Source organism: Copidosoma floridanum, unplaced genomic scaffold, assembly GCF_036245765.1.
Source record: "Copidosoma floridanum isolate Cflo_tuat_1 unplaced genomic scaffold, Cflo_Japanese_pri ptg000030l, whole genome shotgun sequence".
NCBI lineage: Eukaryota > Metazoa > Arthropoda > Insecta > Hymenoptera > Encyrtidae > Copidosoma > Copidosoma floridanum.
In genome coordinates, this window is record NW_028321907.1 from 40163216 (window position 1) to 40184095 (window position 20880).

A 20880-nucleotide genomic window follows, 5' to 3' on the forward strand; every position below is an offset into this window, starting at 1 on the left:
TACTTTGTTAGTTATATACTTGTAGACAAGATTTTTCAGCCCAGTCTTCTTTTGTCTATTATAATTATCCTTTGATGAGTTTTAGTGATACTAAGTTATAAAATTTCTTGTACTCGTTTAACGTATTGTATTAATTAAACTAAAGCTCATTGATACATAACTTTTTAAAACAATTTTACAGTCTTCATCTTTTAATTTTTCCTTGGATTTTGTTTTGTTATTATTTATGTCTTTCTTTACATTTCTCTTTATAAATGCTTTACATTTATTGTCACCGATTGTATCCTGCTTTTCCTTTACTCCAGCTATTACTCTGGTCTTTATTTATGGTGGTTAAAGATAAACTGGCACTAGTGTTACTTTGGTTCAATGAATTATTTGAGTCTAAGCTTACGTTTCATAACGTCTATAATTAGTTTCCGTGGTTAAGAGTGTATCAATACCGCAACGTATCATGATAGCAACACTAGAAGTTATGTCTATGTCAAAACAAAAGAGCTAAAAGAAAATTTTGAGCAACTTGAAAGTTCTTAATAACTTACTTTCATTTTTCAGAGTCAAAAAGTAAGATCACGTGGTGAGCCAGCGTGAGGTATCTGATGCCGAGGATGAGTTGCTCTTGTGGAAGATCGTATAATAGCAGAGATGAACTCTAGATACCCAGTCGACCATTTAAGGGTGAAAATAAAAACTTTACAGTAATCTCACCTCATGATAAACTGTGAGATAGCAGAGGTGGACCCAAACTATCCAGTCCACCGTTTGAGGGGTGACTATTAAATGTGTGTTTTTGAGACCTCTTATCCCTTTAAATAAAAGTAGTTGACCTCAGTTATTCACAGGTTAAAAAATAATTTGGAAAAGTTTGCCAGAGAAAAGTCTTGGAGAAGTGGAAATAGCCAAAAATCTTGATAGCGAGAGCTGTTCTCTCAGCTAATTGTTCAGCCACTCAGAAATTGGCACTTCTCACATGCAACTTTCTCTTCTACATCCATAAAAAAATTGAAAGGTGATTTACTTACTTCTGCCGATTGCTTTTGTTTTCGATCCAAATTTTACGGAATTTCATTGTAACTTAATATCAACATGAATATGAAATATTATTATTACTTACTCATGCAAAACAGTATTCCTTCATTTAATTAAGTTGGTTGCAAAAAAAGCTGTGAAAATTGTGTAACATTTAGGTTGAATGCTTGGATCAATAAACAGTCAATATTAATATGCACTAGTACTTAGACAGTAGTTACGGTGGCCGTTGTTTTAATAATAAAAATAAAAGTCATAATACTGATAGTAATGGTAGTAATAACAATAGTTGTAATATTAAGAAAGCTTGGGCGATTTTGAATTAAGTGCTGGCTAGGTCTGAAATTCAGAGATTATATAGGTAAAGTTTGCTAGATTTTTGTAGGAAAACAAAATAGGTAGGTCAACACATTTATTTTCGAGAAAATCCCTTGTGAAAATTCGTTATTTTAACACGCAACCTTATGGAACCCGAAATTCAATAGACTACCGTACCGCAATAAAAAGCTGTGGGCCCACACATTAAATTGGTACATGTACTTGAAAGTATAAAGAATCTATTATTTAAAAAAAAGAATAGGATCAACACGTTAAATTTTAAGAAAATATCGAGGAAAACATCGAACACGAGAGTTGTTTTGTTCAGGTACTGTAAGTGTGCATGCGCTGTACATTCATAAACATACAAGCATGAAAATTTAAGTCTAACTCAAGTATAGTTATATAATAGCAGATGAGAGCAAGAGAGTACAGTGTTGTCAGCTTTATCGTGGCAGGGCCGTCATTTTTACACAAGGTACCTCGGGAAAACTAATAAATTTTTCAATATCAATTTTCCCAATGAATTTTATGCGTATTATTGCTATTTTGTTCTTACATGTGTATAATCAAAATGATTATAAAAAAAAAATTTTACAAAGAATCATTTGTATGACAAGTACCCCACAGGGGCCCCTCAATAGATACGACACCAAACGCCCAAGCCTCCTTAAGGATAATAATAAAGATAATAGTACTGCACCTGTCACAATTTAATATAATTACTTTAACGGGTAGTGTCGAGTGATTACTATAGTGTAATAATAATTCAAAATTTTTGGTAGAATTTTGGTTAGCATGTCTTTCACTGCTAGTCAGAAGGGAAATTAACAAGCGTCCCTCATGGGGTAATAAATACCAGAATCTATGTTGGAGACAGGTACGTAGACTTTTTCACGCATATCTGAGTCAGAAAAAGGCGAAAGGGTCTTCTGTTTCTCTTAACATTTGAAATTTGATGAAATTAACACTGATTGCAAGTAAGACTGTTGCAATTGGGTTATAAAATTATGAGGGAACTTGAAAAAAGAGTTACTTGGTTAACCATGTGTCTGCTAACATAAAAGGTAAGACTCAGATAATTCCTTGAAAAGTTATAAAGTTGCTCTGGTAGATTAACCGTGGATAATATTTTTGTACATTATCTACATCTATTGCTTGTTACAGGTGTAGTATGTATGGGTTGGCTTGTGTTTTAAGTACATCCAATATTTCTAGCATCCAATATTATTTTCGTTAACTCTAAGTTATTCCAGCATTATATCTTGAAAGGGGTATTTTATGTATGAAAAAGTAGTGTGGGTGGTAAGGGCAGAGGTTCACATACAGTATCACAACAACAAGGAATAAATACTGTTAAAATATGATTTATTATAAAAATACAAAAATAATGGCAACAATGTGTATTAATCCGTCATTCAGGTGAATCGCTTACAAATATCGACATAAGACAAATAATTAACAAAATTGCCGCGCTGGTGAAAAACAAGCGGCATATGGCCGGTAACGCATAATATAGTGTGGTCAAAAATGTACCTACACGCAAAAAGAAAGAAGAATATGTTAAATGCAAAATATTATAGTCAATACGGTATGGGACTAGTTTCGAGTAAGTCGCATGGCCGAACGCAAAAGAAAATAATAATAACCGTCGGAGGTGAGTTCCGAGAATTTAAGTATCACTGTTCGCGTATGACAACAACTGTTATGATCCGGCGTATTCCAAAGTAATACGTACAAGGTCAGCGCTACTGCTTTCAAATCAACCAAATGAAAATGATGAAAAAATGCGTGACGACGTCTACGCGACACCAAAACAAAAAAAATCAAACCCAACACGCACCGCATTTACGTTCTTACTCATGGAAATTCGATCCTTATAGAATAACCCGGCACTCTGGCGCGTCGGTGCCTTTCATATATTCGTAAACAAACAAAAGGAAGATCACTTAAGGTTTAAAAAAAAAATTAAATTCTTGGCCGTTTCGGTGATGCTTTTAAAAATAAAATGTTATAACGCAATTACAAAGCACGGCGGCCCTTAGAATAAAAAAAATTGAGCAGACTAGCTAAATTAAGGAACGCACACAGAATAATCGCCAGATCGGAACCACACGGGCGTAGAGACACACAGTTAACGAGCGCGTCAACGAAAAAAACGAGACACGGGGCTAGAATCGCACGGAAAAAACGCAGAGAAAAAACAATTGCAAGCCCGTAACTTAAAAAAAAGAGAGCAACAGATAAGACGTGATACAAAAACCAAGGAAAGCTCCGTCGTTCGAGCTAAGCAGATCGAAGGACACCACTGGGTTGATTATTAGGCAACCATGGGGCAAGGATTACCCCCTCGATCGTGTGAGTGCTGGACTCACTGCCTCGCTCTCCGACGGGTAGCTCCTACTTACTCCTATCCGATGCTCGGCTCCCGATCCTACTTGGTTCCGCTCGGGCGTCCCGTGACTAACTAACTTTTTCCGGCTCCGCCTCGACCCCTTTTCTTTTGCTTCCCCCTTTGCCTCTCTTTTCTTTTCGGTGGCGTACCTGCGGCCAACCTGCGCACTTACAAAATGCGCAATTCCCCTTTTCGAAAAGAAAAGAAAAATGGAGCAAGAGGTCCCACGTGACTCAGCCCGTGCGTGTACGCACCTACACCTTGCAATCTAAATGCAGCTGTTTCCCGTTAAAGTTTTGCATTTATTTGATAATTTTGATAACGATTCTACTTATTTGTGTATAAAATAATATTTTTTACCCACTTCCGGTCATCATAGGCTAGCGTGCATGTGCATGAATTTTAGTAGTGATTGTGCCGCATCTGCGCGCAAATTGAAAGTGGCTTACTTCTTTTCAGAAACACGTTGGCCTTTTCTTTTCAAATATTTGAATTTACCTGAAAAATTCTAAAGAGATGAGCAGAAAAAAAGTATTCCTCGATGAAGTTAACTGTCATTACACTAGCAAAGCTCTGAATCGATTTTACGTGTCTTTACGAGATCTTCTGGACATCCCCACTCATCAAACTATACTAAACGATATGGTCATACAAAATTAAGCAATAAGCTGACCTATTGGCATGATAATTGATACGTGACTCAAATTTCACCTTTACATCTACTAGAGTATTTTTTAATGACTGGTTTTGTTTCAAACTATTAAGGACAATTCAAGGTATTTAATTGAGCAAGAGACGTTGGCCTAGTGAAAGCGCACAACTTCACCATACTATAAATTTAGAAAACAAGCACACACGTGATATAGCAATAGATACTGACAACCCATTACATCAAAGTTCAGATCGATGTAAGAATAACACTGTGAATTTAAATAAAGTTTTACATCCTTCACGTTGCAGAGATCAAACATACGAGCACCTTAATCATTCTGATTCTTACGGTTGGTTGAAAATGCTGCAATAACGTAATCAGGATTTTCCAACTGATAAGATGTTTTAACCATTCACATATGTTTGGATGTGCTAGTAAGAACGGGACATTTATATCACTCCCAAGTTTGAAAACTCATACATATAAGCTTACCTTTTTGCAGATAATTCAATAGACTAATTTTATGAGAAACTGACATTACGAAATTTGGCATAAGCCGTTTAAGCTTTCATATGATAACTTTAAAATCTTTTCAAGTAGCCACTGCTAGGGAATTAGCAGCATCAACATTAACTGAAGCTTGAATATAATACAGACAAATCATATTCTAAGTCAATACAAATCGTACTGTGTATATGTATATGTATACACAAGCTCATATGACAAGTGAAGCTCATTCATCACTTACATGCGTGAGTGTGTATTTGCTTTAATGTGAACGTTGTATAATATTCTCACATACAGAACGACCAGATTTGTCATCCGAATACATTAATGTATTGAAATTGTACGTTACATGTACAAATACGTAAATTGTATGGTATGGGTAAATTGATAGCTCACTTGCACTTTAAATGTCCATTTCTTTAAATGTAAACAAATTTTAAAGTTGTAAATTAACACATTACTTTATTATATTTGAAACAAATTGTAAAATCTCTAAGAGGATCAACTGCGGGACTTGTTAACTTACTCGTAACTTTTCAAATTGTATTTGGTACTTCTTTTGTTGCTAGTGCAAGGTTTTATCATTACTAATCTAAAAAACTTAATCGCACTTGTCAGAAAAATGCGATTGTCACTGTTGTATTTGTTATTTCCTAAAACATAGAATCACAACATGAAAACATCCTCGTGCAAGCCTACTGTTTTGGCAGTCTGCAAAAACATTACCCGTTGGTTAACCTCATTCAACCAAAAGCCGCTTTTACTCACTCTGACGCTATAAAAATGCAACTTTAAGAGAAAAAATTGCTCGCTCTACGTCTGTCACCCGTTCTCTAATGTTTTAGTCTACTCTTGACTCCCGCGACTCCCACGAGTACGTACCTTATGCACGTATTAAACAACGTGTAAGCTGAGTCAATTTAGGTGCATTTTAAAAACATCAACAGTATTGAACTATGCATTGCAGCAAGGTTACAGTAAAGAAAGGTTGACAGTAAAGGAAGTCTGCCACAAGCGGTTCTGGCGATAACAGAGGTAGCAGAAACTGCAACATCTTACCAACCACAAATTTATTTGTGTAGTTTAAGCAATCACTAAAAATTACTTCCCAAAGCATGAGACATTTCCGAAGCAGTAGTAACAGCTGTCAGTGATAGACGCAAGTTATTTACTAGTAATGTAATTAATACTAAGCCTTGTTGAAAAGATCCGAGTAAGCTGTATTTAAAAAAAACTATGTTCGATTGTTTCAATAAAAGAATACAGTTATTAAAATGATGCATATCATTTCAATGGAAGATTTCAACCCAACTAAAACAAATAAATGAAGCTTACAAGTGAAACCCTGAAAGACTCACGAATGGCACTAAAATATAACGGTTAAGACCATTCTCTAAACAAGTTCAGTCTTAATAAACTGGTAATCCTTGTGTGTTCTTGAAATCTTGATTTTATTTTGATAAAAGAAAAAAAAAAACAATTAAAGAAATTTTTTATAACTAGATTTTAAAAAATAAGTACATAAGAAATTCTGACAATAGAAGAGGAAACTCGTCAGTGGACAACTCACTTATACAACAGCTTCTGAATGTTTCACAAGCATTAAATAAATGTGCATAAATAAAGCGTATTAACACATACCCTTCTATAACAGATACTTAATTTCCTTAAATGACTTTTTAAAAGGTGTAGAAATTTTATAAACTCTAATAATAGCCACTCAAGAACCTATGTATTGTCGCATAGTCATTATGGGTAATGCTCGAAAGAGTTTAATATTTTCTTCTTTTGCATTACTTGATTAGTTAGAAAAACATCTCAAACAGGTATTTTGACTAAAAAAATTGTGTCATGCCTATGCGGCAGAAATTTTAAATACTAAAATTAAACAGAACAAAACAGTCGAAAATTATTACCATTCAGCAGTTCTTCACACAGAAATTACTTTAACAGCCCTATTGGCTTAATTAAATGATGACAAACTCAAGACAACACAAAAATCACGACTTAAAAAATAAGCATTTTAAACGTTTATTACGGGTCACCTGACTAATGGAAAAAAAAGTATAGCACCTTCGAAATCAAAATATATTCACGAAGCTCCAGAAGCTGCTTTACTTACTGAACGCACTTGCCTACTAGTATACAATCAGGCCAAGCACGTTTACAAGACAGTACCCATGACCTCTACTTCTACAACTTCTGAATCTTCTGTACTGCATGATACCAAAGTCTCTGTTTCTGTGTGTACTCAGTTGGACCACCAGAAAAAACGGGAGCTCCCATGCCTCATCGACACACAATAAAAATTCTCTCTGACATGCGGACTATAAAAGTGATGTCAAGATGACTCATTCAAAATTCAATGAGTATGGTCGAAAAATTTTACATCGTGCACTTAGCTACGGACCTCAACGATGATTAAGCACTCTTTTATCAAGCCGTATATCATCACCCTGTGGTCATCAACTAAACCACTATTACTACTGTCCAAATTTTAAAGAATTTGTATACTTTCAGTCACTACTTTTTATCCACTTTAGTACCCACGAATTTTGTATCCTTATCCTCATACTTAAGGATATCCTTACCATGAACCAGCCCCATTTTAATACCACAACCAAAAACATTATAAAAATTATAATCAAGAACAATACTGAGACTTTCCCCTAACTCTCTAAAAATGAGAGCAAGACTCGCTGCTTGAACACGACTGCGAGTTTGAATCTGTTCAAGCATCTGGAAAAAATAATGACAAGAAAATCTACAAAGCTTTTTGATCAAGAACAATAGGACATTTTTCAGCAGTTAAGTTACGTTGCGAGATATTTTGGAATGATTTGGAAATTTTTATATTAGATTCAGCCGTAAAAGTAAATGTCTTTAGCTATAACAAATTAAAGAACGGCACAGAAATTAATTTTAATAACATAATCAAATACACTTTATTGCCGCAGTCCTCTCTAGAAAGTATCCAAGAAGCAAGGACGGGATGAAACAAAAATAAAAGATCAGTAATATATTACTGTAAGCTAAGCAAAAAAACTATCCCAGATGCTTATCCACTACCAAACATTACTGAACTATTAGAGCAAATTGGAGACTTACATAACCTTGCCATTTTTTATCCAGCCAGTGGATTCCATCAAATAGCAGTTGATATTGCAAATAGACATAAAACTACTTTCAGCACACCTAATGATCATAATAAATATGTTGGAATGCCGCTTAGACTATGCGATGCATCTGCAACATCTTAACGTTAAATGAACGTAACGTTGTTAAAACTGCAAGGCAGTAAGTTATTTATATTTTTAAGACATAATTGTATGTTCAAAGACTTTAAAAGATCATGTAACAAAGATTACTCGTTTATTTGATAAAGTTTTGAGCTCAAATTTGAAATAATAACTTGACAAATGGGAATTGCTAGTACCCGAAGGAATTTGTTTAGGACATACAATAGATTACTACAGAGTCAAACAGGTTAAAAAAAATCAAAAGCTGTGGAATAATCTCCAAAATTGAACAATCAAACAAATATTGGACAGCTTTTAGGATAAGCAAACTATTACTGTCATTTTGTCAACAATTTTTAAAAAATTGCAAAGCCTTTAACGTCCTTGTTTAGAGAAAAAGGAAAAATTCATTAGACAAATACTCAGCGAAAGAACTTTAAAAAGTTAAGGAGAATATTTTGCAAAGCACCTGTGTAAGCTTGCGTCACTTTCAATAAGTCATAGTTATTCACAACAGGCATATTTTATACAGCCATTAAGGCCGTATTAAGCGAAGGAGAAACAGAAAAAGATCGCTTAGTTGCGTACATGTCAAAAACTCTAAATAAAGCTGAAGAAATTATTTCTCAACAAAAAAAAAAATGCTTAGCAGTAGTTGTATCAGTCCGATATTTTCGACAGTACTTATATGGCAGGAAATTTATGGTTTACGAAGATCGTTAACCACTATCCCAGATTGAGTCCATCAAAGATTCTATCAGTAGACTATATAGACAAAGTGCAAGACTTCGAGGTTATAGCTATATTTATAAGTACAAACCTGGTAGACTAAATACAAACGTGGCCGTTTTACTAAGAAATCCAATAAAATAGAATAAAGATAAAAGTGATAAAGATAGTTCTTCGGACGAAGAAATATCATTGAAAGCTCGTTTATTACCTATAAAACCTAAAACCAATCAAAAACCAATCAATCTTATTTTCATACTATGGAAAGCATACAATCAGCACCTAAAGTAAGAAAAAATAAACCTAGAAATACACTATAAAAGAGATCTCGGGGTATTTAACGTAGACAAGGTAAATTAAATGCTGCTACAATAGGGTAAAGATTGAAAGCGAAGCAAAGAAATAAGTACCAAAAGCTTAAATAAAAGGGTCATTATCTAAATCCAACACCGTGTCTCCTTCACAGTTTAGTGACCCACAATTCGACAATCTAATACTATTATGAGAGCGATCATTTATGCCAACATCAGTTGACTTGCAGAAGATCCCCCTTACAATGTATTAGAGAACTAAAGTGATAAAAATTTTAGAAATCGGTGAAATTGAAAAAATAATTGAAAAAAATGTAGGAATTTTACCAAGATAACCTAATATACTAATCCAACCTAGTACATCTTGAGCCGATGATATTAGTCAAAAATCTAAAATATTTTAACCAGACAAAGGTTCTACTTCTTATGATGACGAAACTTAGAATTTAATTACAATAAAATCAAAGTTTCCATCTACTTTTTGATGCTTCGTACAAAATAAAGTAAACTATACGATTTAAAATAAAGAGCAGTTGTCCGATTCAAGAATTGATACATACAGTAATGAAAATTGCGATAGAGAAAAATTTGTTGATGAATTAAATCAAAACTCATTACTGTGAGATAGTTATAATAAAAAAATAAAATACTGCATAATAGCGTTCTTGGACGAATATAATCTTCACCTACGTCCCGTTTTAAACATTATGACGGCAGTTATTTAAATCAAGAACGAATAAATTTAGTTCCATTGTATCGTCAAAACCGAATCTCCCCTACTATAGTAAACAAAGGGATCGACAAAACATCGAATAAATTAATTACAAGTGGAAATCCTATAAGGGCAAAATCTCCAATTAAACAACACAGAAATTATCTCATCAAAAATAAATTACAAAACTCTAGTCATATACTGTATAGGACAACTTCATCGCGTATTAAACAAAATAGTAGTAAAGAAAAAGACAACGACTTATATCAATTGGAAAAGATAGAAAATAAAACTGATTACGATACTAAAAAACCTTTCTATCAAAATATTTTATTGCAAGCAAACTTTACAGTAGCGTTGGAACCCATACAGCAAAATTGATAATCATCTTGTAGCGGAAAGGTAACAAAAAATATAAGCCGTATTGGAAATCTATCTGATATGAATTGAAAAGCAAATAAAGAGACATTTTTCAATACTAGCGAGAATTTAGCTTATACCAATGATAAATATATACATTTGATTTTAAAAACTGTCAATTTAAAATCAACAAACAGCGAACTACTATTATATGTAGGAGTTTCATAAAAAAAAAAGTTATTAAGTGTACAACCAAAGTTAAGAGACGTTATCATGACAAAAAACCGAAATTACTACATATTTTTACTTGTCGTAGATAAAAAATTAACCGATGAAATGAGACCTAGCGTTCTACGAACATGCCTTAAAAATCTTGCTAATGCAACATCCGTAAAAAAAGCTTACACTGATTGTATTTTTATAAAAACAGAGCTCATTAATAATCTCCCCAGAAAAAAATGACATCAATTTCATACAAAGAATCACGTTACCTCCCTTAAACAGTAAAAGTTTATTTTGGCGTATGTTTTATTTAACCATAGAAGACAGACAGGGAAAAATTAGTAGAATGTCATAGAAGATTATTTAAAAGTTATGAAGAAGAACTAAAAACTTATGAATAAATGAGAGGAAAATATTATTGGGATCGAATGCGCAACGACATCGTTGAATAGAAACAAAAATAAAAAATTGTTAAGGAACAAAAATTAGTCCACACAAAAACCATAAAACCTATGGTTATTACAGACACACCGACAGAAGTATTTTACGAAGTTGCTATAGATACAATAAGCTCTTTTCTACAAATAACATCTGGAAATAAGCACATTTTAATAATGCAATGCATACTTACAAAACTTTTCATTGCAGTTCCTGTTTTTAATTTATGTTCATATACAATCCAAGAAGTAGCTCGTGATAGAATTAGAATATTAAAACGAAATACAAGATCACATAATGACAATAAGTCAAAGCCCCCAAAACTTGGAAGTTGGAATGACAGTCTATGTGCTCAAAGAACCATGAAAGAAAAAAGAAATAGACTTTATAAAGGGATTTTCAGAATTAAAAAAAATACATAGTAATAATAACGTCAGATTAGGATCAGAAAATAAAAAAGTGATTAACAAACATATTGACGAAGTGAAACGCTAATACCTATAAAAAAAAAAAAAAAAAAACTTACTGACACATTTAGTAAGTATCCATGTTATTAATACTACATTTAATTTCCAAGGGTTGCTTCACATGCTTGATCCCAAGCCCAGAAAATCTACATAAAAACCAGCAATAAGATACTTAGCCACATTGTTCCTTTTCTCTTATCTTCTCTTAACTTTACCTTCTTTTTAGTAGTGCATACGCTACAATTCTACATTATTAGTAAAAGTTTTTTCCGCTATAATCAGCGTAAGTTACCCCCAAATTTTAAAACCTTAGCCTCCAGACTAAAGCTTTTGTATAAAAACATTTTTATAAAAAAAAACATAAAAGGTAACTAATATCTGATGGACGCATTGTTTTTAACAACTTAATACCTACTCTGCTTCACAATGATAGCTGGGGTGTAAAATGATCGTCCAATTATTTTCCTAACAAATAAAAAGAGAATATCTATTCAAAACAATATTTTTATAATTTGTATCATTAACTCACGTAAATTTTTGATCGATCTATAGTTCCCAAGGTTGGCCACAATCTAATAAAAGGGGTATAACACCAATGATATTACAAGTAAAAACACAATACATCTCTCAAATTAATAAAAGACGTATTGTGTTCATACCAAAGCTCATATTACATGTAGAGCTTATACGTCTCTTGTATGCGTATGTGTGTAATAGCTTCAAGGTAAATGTTCCATAATATGCTGACATATACTACGACTAGTCTCGTCGTAAGAATACATATATGCATTAAAATTATACGTTACGTGTATAAATACGTAAATTGTATTATGTGTACAATTAAATAGTTTACATACGCTTTGACAGTCCATTTTTAATAATGTATACTAATTAAAAAATTGTAAATGAACACATTCCTTTATTATATTTCGAACAAACTGTAAAATTCCCACAGGGATTAATTGCAGAATTTAAAAACTTATTTGTCACACTTCCACGCGTATTTGCCAGTTCTTTTTATTGCTGATGCCAGCTTTCATCATAACTAATCCAAAAAACTCAATCACACTTGTCAGAAAAATAAGATTGGTTTTGTTGTACGGTTATTTCCTAAAACATAGAATTATGAAATCAAAATATCATCGTGCAAGCCTACTATTTTGCTGTCAACAAAGTCTGTAAGAACATGGCTTATTTCTTGACCTAATGTCATCAAAGGCCTTTCTTACTTGCTTTGATGCTCTGCAAGCACACCATCAAGAGAAAAAATTACTCTTTTTACGTTTTTTACCTGTCCTCGCAGGTTTTCATTTACTCTTGACTCCCATGATTTACAAGTACCTTATATACGTAAGGCACAACGTCTTGGCTGAGTCCATTCGGGTGTATTTTAAGAACTTTAATAGTATTAAACCATGCTAAGGAGTAAGCTACAAAGGAAGCCAGCTGTAAGCGGTTCCAGCGATAGCAGAGAAACGAGGAACTGCAACATATTACCAACCATAAATTTATTTGTGTAGTTTAAGGAATTACTGAGAATTACTGCTCGAAGCATTGGAGAATTTGAAAGCAGCAGAAGCAGCTATTACTAATGGATAAAAATTACTTACTAATAGGATAAGTATTTCTCAACTTTGCTTTATTGATCTGAGTAACCTGAATTTAAAAAAATAATTATTTTCAAGTGTTTTAATACAAGAATACAATTATTAAAATTATTTAAATCATTTAGTAGAAAAATTTTTACGTTACTAAAAGTAAAAAATGAAGTTTACGAGCTAAGCCCTAAGAGACCTTTAAATCACCCTAAAATAAATCAGTTAAGACCATTCTCTTAACAAGCCCAGTCATAACAATGCGTACAACTAAGGTTCAAGAATCTTATAGTACGCAATAAATGGATCAAGTATGACGTAAAACTCAATCCTTAGAACGAGCTCTACACGTTATATTAAATACACTGTTAATGTGGTTACCTTTAGAAAAGCAATAAAAAGTTCTGGAATAAAAGTGGGGTTGTTGCTTAGAACTCAGTGACAAATGAAGGCAGGCAAGTGTATGTCACTGATTTTCCTGAAACTTGGCATGTGAGTAGAGTATTGAAAAAAAATTCTACACGTATTTCTTAAGCTGACTATATACAGTTCAAAGGGATCCAAACCAGCCTCAAAGATCACACCTGAACACTAACTTCTTCACATAACTCGCCATCACCTTCGTACTACTTTTTGTTAAAAGAAAATAAAAGTTGTGTCATTGAAAAAAGGTGGTCAAACCATAATGATTAAGATAGGAAGGGTTACATCCCCTATTTCGAAGGGTTTGAAATCCATATTTGTTAGCAACGTTTTTGTGATCAAAATATGTAAAGAATTTTTGAAATTATGAAAAAAAAAGGTTGTTAATACCTGAAACAAAGGGATAAAGTAATAGTGTCTCTAAATTTTTGATTATACGACCCGTAGAGTAAATTAATCACCCTTTTTTCAGAACCAACGTAAACATTTTTTTTGCTTCAAAAGAATTTTCTCAAACCTATGTGTAGGGGTTTTAACGGTCACTGATTACGAATCTGCTATTATGTTTAAAAATTTTACAATCACTAAGTCTATATAGACAAAAGATCTAAAAAAACATTTTATTTTGTTTTATGACAAAACGTAGTTTTTTTTTTTTTTTGTAATTTACTTCAATTTAATACAACTTTTTTTACAGGGTACAGATATTGCAAAGACATGTTAAGGACAACTTGGACACTAAAAGCTTTTATCGACGGAGTATATTTATTGTTAATTTAGGATTTGTGAAATATCTGAGGACAATTAACGTTTGTAATACTAAAAGTAGTGTAAAAAAGATAAGAATCTACCGATCGTATTATCAAATCATTAATTTACTTATATTTTCTCTAGAATAATATATTTTATAATAAATAAATTTACATTATATTTCATCTATCGAAAAAAGCGTATTAATATTATTATTATGATATTGTTATTTTTATCATTACTACTATTAGTCTTTAAATGACTTCATAATTGTATACTTAGTAAGAATAATTGGGGTTATCGGCAAGTACTCAGAATACTAGTTTTTAGCTTTAAACGTACATTAAAAAAAGTACATTTCTTAAATAATTCAATAACTTATAAGCACTTTAAACTTTGGAGAAGCAAATAATTTATAAAAAAATTAATTAGAAGTTTAAGTTAGTTTTTACATACTGTACTTGTAGTTATGGAAATCGTAGTTCGTATAGTAGTCTCATACATCTCTGATGAACGCAAAAAATTCGTTGCTTGGTATACGTAAAAATTTTTGTACATTGTAGACCAGATTTTTTTTTGGTGAATAATTGATGGCAAAAAAGTTTTTGTTTTTTATATTCACCACCCGAACATAATCGAAATATTTGTTCTTATTTTTCTTATAATAAATGCTTCGTATTGCCATAGCACTATTATTTTGTTTTTTTATTAGAACTTACTTGCACTGGTAGCTATCTATTCTGTTGGGTTTTGCTAATATATTATCTTGTCATGTTTCTCGTGTAATGCTGTTCATTACTCGTCACTATGTTATTAATGAGCAAGTACTGTGACGTACAAGTGTATTTCACTTACAACATAATTGTAAGAATTTTTTATCCTGGTATTTAAATAATTTAGTTAGCAGTTTGCACAGTTTGACAACGAGCTTCCTATTACCTTCTTTGTCTGCATATTATTTATGAGCTCTTCATTCATATTTATCAAATATGTACCGATGTAACGCATTTTTACTAATGCTACGATTTTAATGTAAAGCAAAAAAAATATTTTTAAATGTTCAACATTTGGTCCAGATAAAGTGTTACAGCAAAAAGTTTTGTTTAAATTGGCTGTTTTTGAGTCGCATTATTTTCACTGATCAATTGTACTTGACAAACTAACAACAACTTTCTAAGACTTCAGATAACTAAAAATAGTTGATACTAATATGGTAGTTAACCATGGTGGTATTGTTTTTGCACTTTTTTATAAATACCACTTGATAAATTCATTGTGGTTTCCACCCTTCTAGTACTAGAAACCGCAATCGATTAATCATATTGTTTTGTCTAACTTTAGAAGTATTAATGCAATGGTTAACCACTGTGTTGGTATGTTTATAGAAATTTGATTCTCGTAGTAAGAAAAATGAAAATAAATGTTTCATGAAACGCAAAGATTAGTTTAAAACTCTACTTGCATCACATAAAATTAGTGTATAGATTCAATTCGTTTAATGCATTTACAAGTACATAATCAATGTAAATGCACACTTTTTGTAATAAAATTATTTAATATTTTTGTATTGAAACATTTCCTTTTTTAATTTTTTAACGAAAATACTGTGTCCAGAATAAGATTGTGACAAGTCACTAGAAAGACACAATCATGGTAATGGAAAGAGCAAGTAAAAGCGGGAAGTAGTAGATATGGTAAGTTATTGAACATATCAGAATATATTTTGGATAATTTTAATAAAGTGATAAAATCAAAAATAACAGTACATGGCTTCATATAAAATAACAGACTTTGCAGAACAATACTAAAAAGAATATGAAATCATTAAATCAGTGGATCTGGGAATTTAAAAAAAAAAAATACAACATTGTACCTCAAAAAATAAATAAATTTGTCGCAAGAGCTTCTTTACAAAATGCTAACAAAATTTAGGGCAAACAAGAAACATTTAGAGAAGGGATCAAACAATTTGTTACAAGATACAGTCGAAGTGGCGCTTATAATTTGGATCAAAGTGAATTTATTTCAGAGATTCTCAACAGTAGGACACTCAATTATAGCGGACTAAAATAAATTTAAAGTACAACTTAATCACTGTCTACGCTAACACACAGCTACACTACTTAACCTATTATATCAGTAGAGGGTAGTGTGCTTTTACCTTTATTTTTAGTCTTAAATAAGCAGTAGGAATTTTAAGCCTCTAGTTGAACAAACATTATTTTAACCAGAATATGAATTGATATGAGCCTTTAAATTTAAAAAGTTTGCTAATGAATCTTGCAGGCTGGGATAAAATAAGTATTTTTTTAAATCTCTGGAAACTTAGCTGTCATACTTTTAGATTTCCAAAGTGCCTAATTCAATATACCACACAAAAAGTTGTGCCAACCCAAATAAGTTGAAAACTAATGATGATACTACTGGAAATTACAGCTAAAACTTAGCTAAAAATTGTGTATGGCTTCCGCTTATTAAAGAATTTTGGTAGAAAGTTATCTGATATCATTGTTTTACTTCATTAAAATTAATTCATACAACAAAATTATACCATGAAAATGCAACCGCTGGTACATATATATTTATCTTACCACAATACTATTAAGTATTCTCAGTCCGGCGTGGCTACATTGATAGGTCTCCAACATTCAACAACCCTGTACAGTTTTGCTTTGAAATAAGAAAAGAGCCTCCGTGTCATTGTGATAATAAAGTTATAATCCTAATTTTTAGTAAGTAAAAAAAAAGCATGAATAATTATTTGTTTTTCCAGTACCGTTATTGTAAAAATTATGCTTCGTAGTAGTAAAAAACAAGATAAACATGTTGTAACTTGTAAGTACGTCGTTAAATTTATGTATACATGTGTGTCAATGCATTGCAGTAAATTTATGTATTTATGTAAGTACGACTTTTACAGTTAAAAAGACGATACAAATGAATTTTTGATTTAATGAAAAGTTCCGCATTAATTCTTTTTTCATTCTTTTTACACTACCATAAGAGTTACTTATTGAATTTGTCCTTAGATATTCCACGAGTCCTAAATTCACAATAAATAAACATGTAGATAAAAGTGGTTATTGTCAGTTTATATAATCTTTTGGCAAGATTCTATGTTTTTTCATAAAATTAAATAAAATATTTTTTTTTTCTTCTTGCTGCATTAGTTCAGTAAATTTTAATTTGAGAAATATGATAGTAGACTTGCAATCAGTGACCATTAAAACCCTTATTCATAAGCTTATGTGAATTTTTTTATGCTTAAAAAAATCATAACGGTAGTTCTGTAAGAGAAGCAGTTAGTTCACAAAGAAGGAGAAGGAAATTTAAAAAAATTCTAAAATACTTTTTTAAAATCTTTTTTGTTTAATGTGAAAACATTTTTTTTTTATAATTTTTAAATTTTTTCATGAATTCTTACCACTAGAATTTTGCTAACGGATAAAGATTTTTAATTCTTGAAAAATATAAGGGATGCAATTTTTATTGTCATTATTATTCGTCCACCTTTTTTACATAAAACCACTTTCATTCTGTTTTTACAAAAAAAAATGAAGATGGGGTGAGTAATCTGGAGAAAACAGAGTTGTGGGGTAGTTCTTCAAAGGTAGTGCTCACCCCTCTGAATTGCATATGAGCAGCTAAAGAAAAATGTGGTGAATACTGCCTGTCTTTATTTATTAGTTTAACAAAAAATTAGCTTATAGAATATTTTGATTTAAATTTGATGGTCAAACTGCTTATGATAACAGTTGGAAGCAGTTTCTTGCTCAGTTTAATATCATGACATTTGTTGCAAGGTTTCAATCCCTCAACAAAACAAAAAAAAAACATATTTTTATCTAATTACTACGTTTCGGTAATACAATAAGTTTTTTGACAACATGAAATCGATTCCGAATTCACTTAATATTTTAAACTAAGTTGCATGTTAAAAGTTCTACTTAGCCAAAAACATAGTTGTGTTTTAGCGATAATCCAAAAGTTCGAAAAAACTGTGCTCCTAAAACAAAAATCTCAGAAGCTAAGTGTTATTGCTCCTTTCGTGATTGTCTAAGTATAACTAAAAGGTGTCTCTCTTAAAAAATAGTAACATCTATTTTTTTTTAAATTTGAAGCAGAAATAGTAACAGTCTCCCTAAATTTATGGTCATCAGTGCTTCAGTATGTTTTTTTCTAATTTAAAATTTTCTATTATTTGTTCTTTTAATTCAGCCTTTTCTTGTAAAAGCCTGTAAATAGACTTAATACAAAACAAATCTTGTGGTTAAAGATAAATACATTTTGGAGGGGCACATGCATTTATGATGAAATTTTCTTTGACTTTCAGTTAGTTGTTTTTCAGCTGACTCAGCAGCATGAATACTTTAAAATATTCCAGCTTTTTTTAAAGCTATAACGCTAATTGCTCTAAGGCAAGCACCAAAAAAAGTTATGGATAGAAATCTTTTGTAGGAAGGCGTAAGCAGCAGAAAATTGACACATGCATTTTGCTGTCAGATTCTTTAAATGCACTGTGAGTATCTATTAAAGTACTACGGGTAATATATCGACCTTTTTTTTTTAGTATTCATACTCTATTAGATAGCTTCGACAATTATAACTTAAGCCCTACCATGTTTTTTTTCTTAAGATGCTTAATTTATAATGTGACCATAGATACATATACAATATTTCATTTTGATCTGTATTATTACTTGTATGCAGTAGAGCATAAGAAAAGAGAAGAACTTTGTAACTTTTAGAATTCTTATATTGTGTTAAACCAGCTGTAACACTCGTAACAGCTGCAAAATATGTAGCTTCTTGAGGCTAAAATATTTACTTTATCTACGTCAGGTTTGTAAGAGACATTTAAAATAAATAATTACTTTATTTAACAAGATTTATCGTATTTTTTTATAACTGCTCTACGAAAAAAATCTGCTTAAGGTAGTCTTATACAGCACTCAATGTTATCGACTCTTTTAATAAAAAATTCTTAAAATAGCAGAAATTATGTATTTTGTTTTTCTGTACAAAAAAACAGTAATGCAACTAAAAGTCATTGTATTAATTGCAATATTTAAGGAATTGATTACAAATTACGGTGCAGAAAAAGTGTTTCACCTCAAAAGTTGAAGTTTCTTATGACTGTCCATTTCATATGTTTTTCCTCAAAGCATCAAGTAGCTGCTACTCGATAGACAAGATAACTGCTCCCAACATGTTTCGATCCCCCTTTTAACATATTACAGGAACAAATAAAGTAGTGCAAAGAACCTTCAGGTAGTAACGTTATGCTATGATAGTGGTTTGTTTTATACACATCGATACACATAGTGCAAATACCTTTAATGACATGACTTCTCACACAACATAATCGTCTTTATTTATATTAATGGACAGATATATATCAAAGTGATGTTTGAAAAATTTTCTTCTTTCAAATCTTTTAAAAAATGTTAATGGTAAACAATATAATTAATTTTTTCAGTGATAAAAAATGTGAAGACCAGCTTTCAGAGTTGAAAATGATTAGAGCCAGACACAACGTTGCTCCTTTAAGCATGAAAAGTGATAATAGGAAACTAAAAACTTCAACGTTCAATTCTATAACAGGTAACATTTTGAAAGTACTTATTTAAAAGTGATAAAGTAATATAATATAGTTAAAGTGACTCACAAATTTGACTTTATTAAATTAGGTATTACAATAACACATGCATGGAATACTTTAATTCCTTTAGTCAAGCATACTTTCAATCGTTTAATCAAGAATCCTATTTAACATCATAAAATACGTAATTGCGTACCTAATTAAGTGACTTTAAACAAATCCAACCTACAAAACTTCGTAGACATTCACAGTAATTAGCACGCAGTAATTAGATGCGGGCTTTAATATGAAAACCGTACGGGACATACCTACGCAGTTATAAGGGGCGCTGTAACTAGATCTGATTTTATAACCGTGCACAGTAACACAAGGAAGTGATATCAACACTAAAACAATAAAATTAAAAAAAATTAGTAATGTAACACTAAAATGCTTGTACTTTTTAACGTATATAAAGTGCTGCATATAAAGATAAAATTAAACTAGTTTGATTCACAGCGAATAATTGAAATAAGTCATCTAGCTTAGTCGAAAGATTTTAGTGCGCAATAATCTATTTATTTACTACTACATTAGTAAGCCATTATCTGTCTACATATAATGACCTTACGAATAAATTGATAAAATCAATGGTTTTTAAAAATTCTTTAAAGTCTCTGAATCAAAAAATGTTATGCTATTCTACTGCTGTTTAAAAGTAGCTCATCTCATCCTCACTGTCTTGCAGATACAAGCCATGAAAATCTTTTATAAAACTACTTGTTTGCCAACCATTACTAAGAGATTTAAAAAAATAAGTTAATATAACGAATTTAATCGTTATTTTGATGAATTGAAACTTATTTGTTTATTTACTTTCTCAGAGTTTCGAAAAAGAAACAATAAAAACCATACTTCAATTGCAATCCTGCAGAGGTAATGCTTTTACCTGTTCACAGGCTAGTACAATGTACAACGAACACAACAACAATATTAAATTTACTAACTAATTCTTATATACGAACCTCAGTAACTAAATAAAATTATATTTTTATTTTGTACCCACTACATTTTTAAGTAAACACTTAGTCTTTTGTGAACTAGACGTAATTTTTATAATTTTTCATTTCTTATTTTTTACTTTTTTCTCCA

At 31.3% G+C, this 20880-nt stretch overlaps 1 protein-coding gene across 1 annotated transcript in view; it reads left to right on the plus strand.

Annotated features, from left to right (window-relative positions):
* sei (potassium voltage-gated channel seizure) overlaps nucleotides 1-19777 on the plus strand; it is a 755411-nt gene extending 735634 nt beyond the window's left edge. Inside the window, exon 11 of the mRNA XM_089596947.1 lies at nucleotides 19627-19777. Within this exon, the coding sequence (XP_089453073.1) occupies nucleotides 19627-19777 (151 nt within the window). The remainder of the gene's footprint in view (nucleotides 1-19626) is intronic.
* The last annotated feature ends 1103 nt before the right edge of the window (nucleotides 19778-20880 follow it).